At 41.2% G+C, this 2,738-nt stretch overlaps 1 protein-coding gene across 1 annotated transcript in view; it reads right to left on the reverse strand.

Moving 5' to 3' along the window:
* The window catches only part of Clec14a (C-type lectin domain containing 14A), a 3,441-nt gene extending 3,000 nt beyond the window's left edge, over nucleotides 1-441 (reverse strand). The window contains exon 1 of the mRNA XM_010632717.3: nucleotides 4-441. Within this exon, the coding sequence (XP_010631019.1) occupies nucleotides 4-77 (74 nt within the window). The 5' untranslated portion in view covers nucleotides 78-441. The remainder of the gene's footprint in view (nucleotides 1-3) is intronic.
* Between the last annotated feature and the right edge of the window lie 2,297 nt (nucleotides 442-2,738).

The raw sequence follows: 2,738 nt of genomic DNA on the forward strand, positions 1-2,738 counted from the left end.
GCGGTGGGGTGCTCCGCATCGCCAGGCCCGGGCCAGAGCGCCTGACAGAGGAGACACAGGGCGAGCGCCGGCCTCATCTCGAAGGCCTGGGCCCGCAGCTGCTCCCAATTTAGCTCTGTCCCGCCGACTGCGCCCCGAGGACTCCGAGAGCGGTCACCGCCCTCTGCAGCTGGCTCCCTACCCTGCTCCCCCCGTCCCCTCTCCTCCGCCCTCGTCCTCCCATCCTCCAGGAATCCCCAACCAGAACCCTATGGCCAGCAGCTTCCCCTAGGCCGCGACAGGAAGCGTGACCTGAGCTCTGCCAGGCCAGAGCAGCCCGATTTATTCTGAGATCAGGAGCACAGCTGGCGCCTGAGCACTGGGAATTCACAGCCCAGCCAGAAGGTCAAACACCCTGCTTAGACCAAGAGAAAAAGAAAGTTGTCAGTGGGGTGGTGAATGTTTCTCTCTACTCGGGGCATTTCAGGACCTGGCGTCCCAGAACACTTCGGGAACACTGGCAGGAAGGACTGGGGCGAAAGAACTTGCTTGTCCTCCCAAGCTTACCCCGGCCCATTGTGTTTCTATCCGGAATAGTGGAACTGGCGTCAGAATGATTTGCAGATGGCTCTGGGAGGCTTCCTGCGTGGGGTGGGGTGGAGAAATCTCGTGAGAAACCTTAGCATCTCGCTTCTACACCACAGGCAGCTGTATTTAACCTCCATTCTCATCCTGTCTTCTGATTCTTCTTTCTATCTGAGGAAATTCAAGGGTCCTAATTGCTAGTCAAGGAATTTAGAATTTCTTAGGGTTTTTTTTTGTTTGTTTGTTTGTTTTTTTAATGGGAAACTCCTTGGTCAACAGTTGCTTTAAAAGTTTGCATGAGTTTTAGCCTGCGTGTGTTTCTTTTTCAAATGGTTCACTTTGGCTCAGTCAGGAAAGGAAGTATATATCAAGCCTAAATGAGAAACAATGCCATAGATCGTAACTGCTATGTTGTTAGGTTTCCTTACCACTATTTTGGTTCTTAACTTCTTCAAGCTTATAGGTTGTATAGAAATGAGTTCAATTGATTTATTAATGTTGGAGAACAACTGCTCTATGTGTGTTTTTATCCTCGAACTATCTCCATACAATATTCTTCTATGATTAAGTGCCAATATTTGTAGCAGAAAATTTTAAAAGTCTTCTCTCAGGAATATAGAGATCAACATCCTTAAGAAATTAAAATATTTATTACATTATAATGTATGTTGAATACTGTAAGACAATAACCCAAAATTTGGGAGATTGAGTCCATCCATTTCCTCAGTTTCAATGAGTATTTTGTTTTATTTATTTATTTATTTTTTTGGTACCAGGGATCAAACACAGGACCTTGTGCTTGCCAGGCAGGTGCAGTGCCACTGAGCTACATCCCCAGCCCCTATTTTGTTTTAACAGAAATGACAATTTAGTTGGAAGAGGGAAGGCGTTAAAGACAGGTGAAAGAGAATTCTAGTGGCACACACCTGTAATCCCAGCACTCGGGAAGCTGGGACTACATAGTGAGTTCCAGGTCAATCTCAACAACACAGTGAGACCCTATCTCAAAAAACAAAACAAAACAAAACAAACAAAAAAGACAGGTAAAGGAAAGAAAAAGAAATCTGCACTGTCTATGAAAGGATTTCTTGTTAACAATGTAGACAATTATACATCACTTTAGAAAATAATCACATATCTGTCTCGGCTAACAGTGACCGAAGTATTGTAATCAGAAATACATCAAACCCTCTTAATGATGAGCAATGCTTTTATATATCTATAATTAGAATAAAAGTTGCCACCCATGAATAGTGCAGGCCACCACATTTTAGACTCACTCTGTCTGACTGGACTGGACTCTTCAGGTTATTGAGGGGAAAGAAAGGTGTCAGGATTACATCTGCATGCTCCTATCTTATTTTCACCACTCCCATCACTCTTCTATTCCTCCTGGAAATTCCATGTGAGTTAGCCAGCAGTAGTAAACATCGTGAATCACTGCACTTCTCTTGCTGACTGTGGAGTTTTGCAGCAGGACTTCTCTCCCATCCTTTCCTGTTCCCAATTTAATGAACATTCCTTAGTCCTTTTTTGCAAATGTCTGAGGCATTGAAACGTGACCTTGCATTTAAATTAAATAACTTAATATAAGAAAGAAACAAAGAAGTCTAGAAATCGAATTGGGCGAATTTTGAAAATACCTAAATCACTTGGGCTAGCTCTGCATGGCTTTGCAGTCTTCTGTCTGTACTTTGCTGAATGTGTTCCTGTAGTGTGGTATAGGTAGACAAAAACCTTCTCAAAACTTAAGTAAGCAACAGAAGTTCTTAGCTGTTTTGAAAATCACTTGACATAAAATTTCTAGAGTCAGAAAGAAGCAATTAATGGGAAGCACATAGTAAATACATGATCTCAACCCCTGGCATGCTGTTCAGTGAGATATTAGAAAAAATGAATGTTTTGACCATACTGATTACATATGATAGCCTTTGCTGTGACTCAAATGAAGTGATAGAAGAGTTAGAAAACATAGCACAAAATAAGATACATACCACTTTGTAGTTAATTACTTTGTATTGATCTACATATCACTAATAATTTTGAAATATATGTATTTCAGATATATACAGATATACAAATCAGCATATACAGATATATATATATATATATATATATATATATATACAACTGATTTTTGTATGGGAGTTTTATCTTACAACTTTATTGGTTTT

This window comes from Fukomys damarensis, unplaced genomic scaffold (genome assembly GCF_012274545.1).
Source record: "Fukomys damarensis isolate Sample0158 unplaced genomic scaffold, DMR_v1.0_HiC HiC_scaffold_17, whole genome shotgun sequence".
NCBI lineage: Eukaryota > Metazoa > Chordata > Mammalia > Rodentia > Bathyergidae > Fukomys > Fukomys damarensis.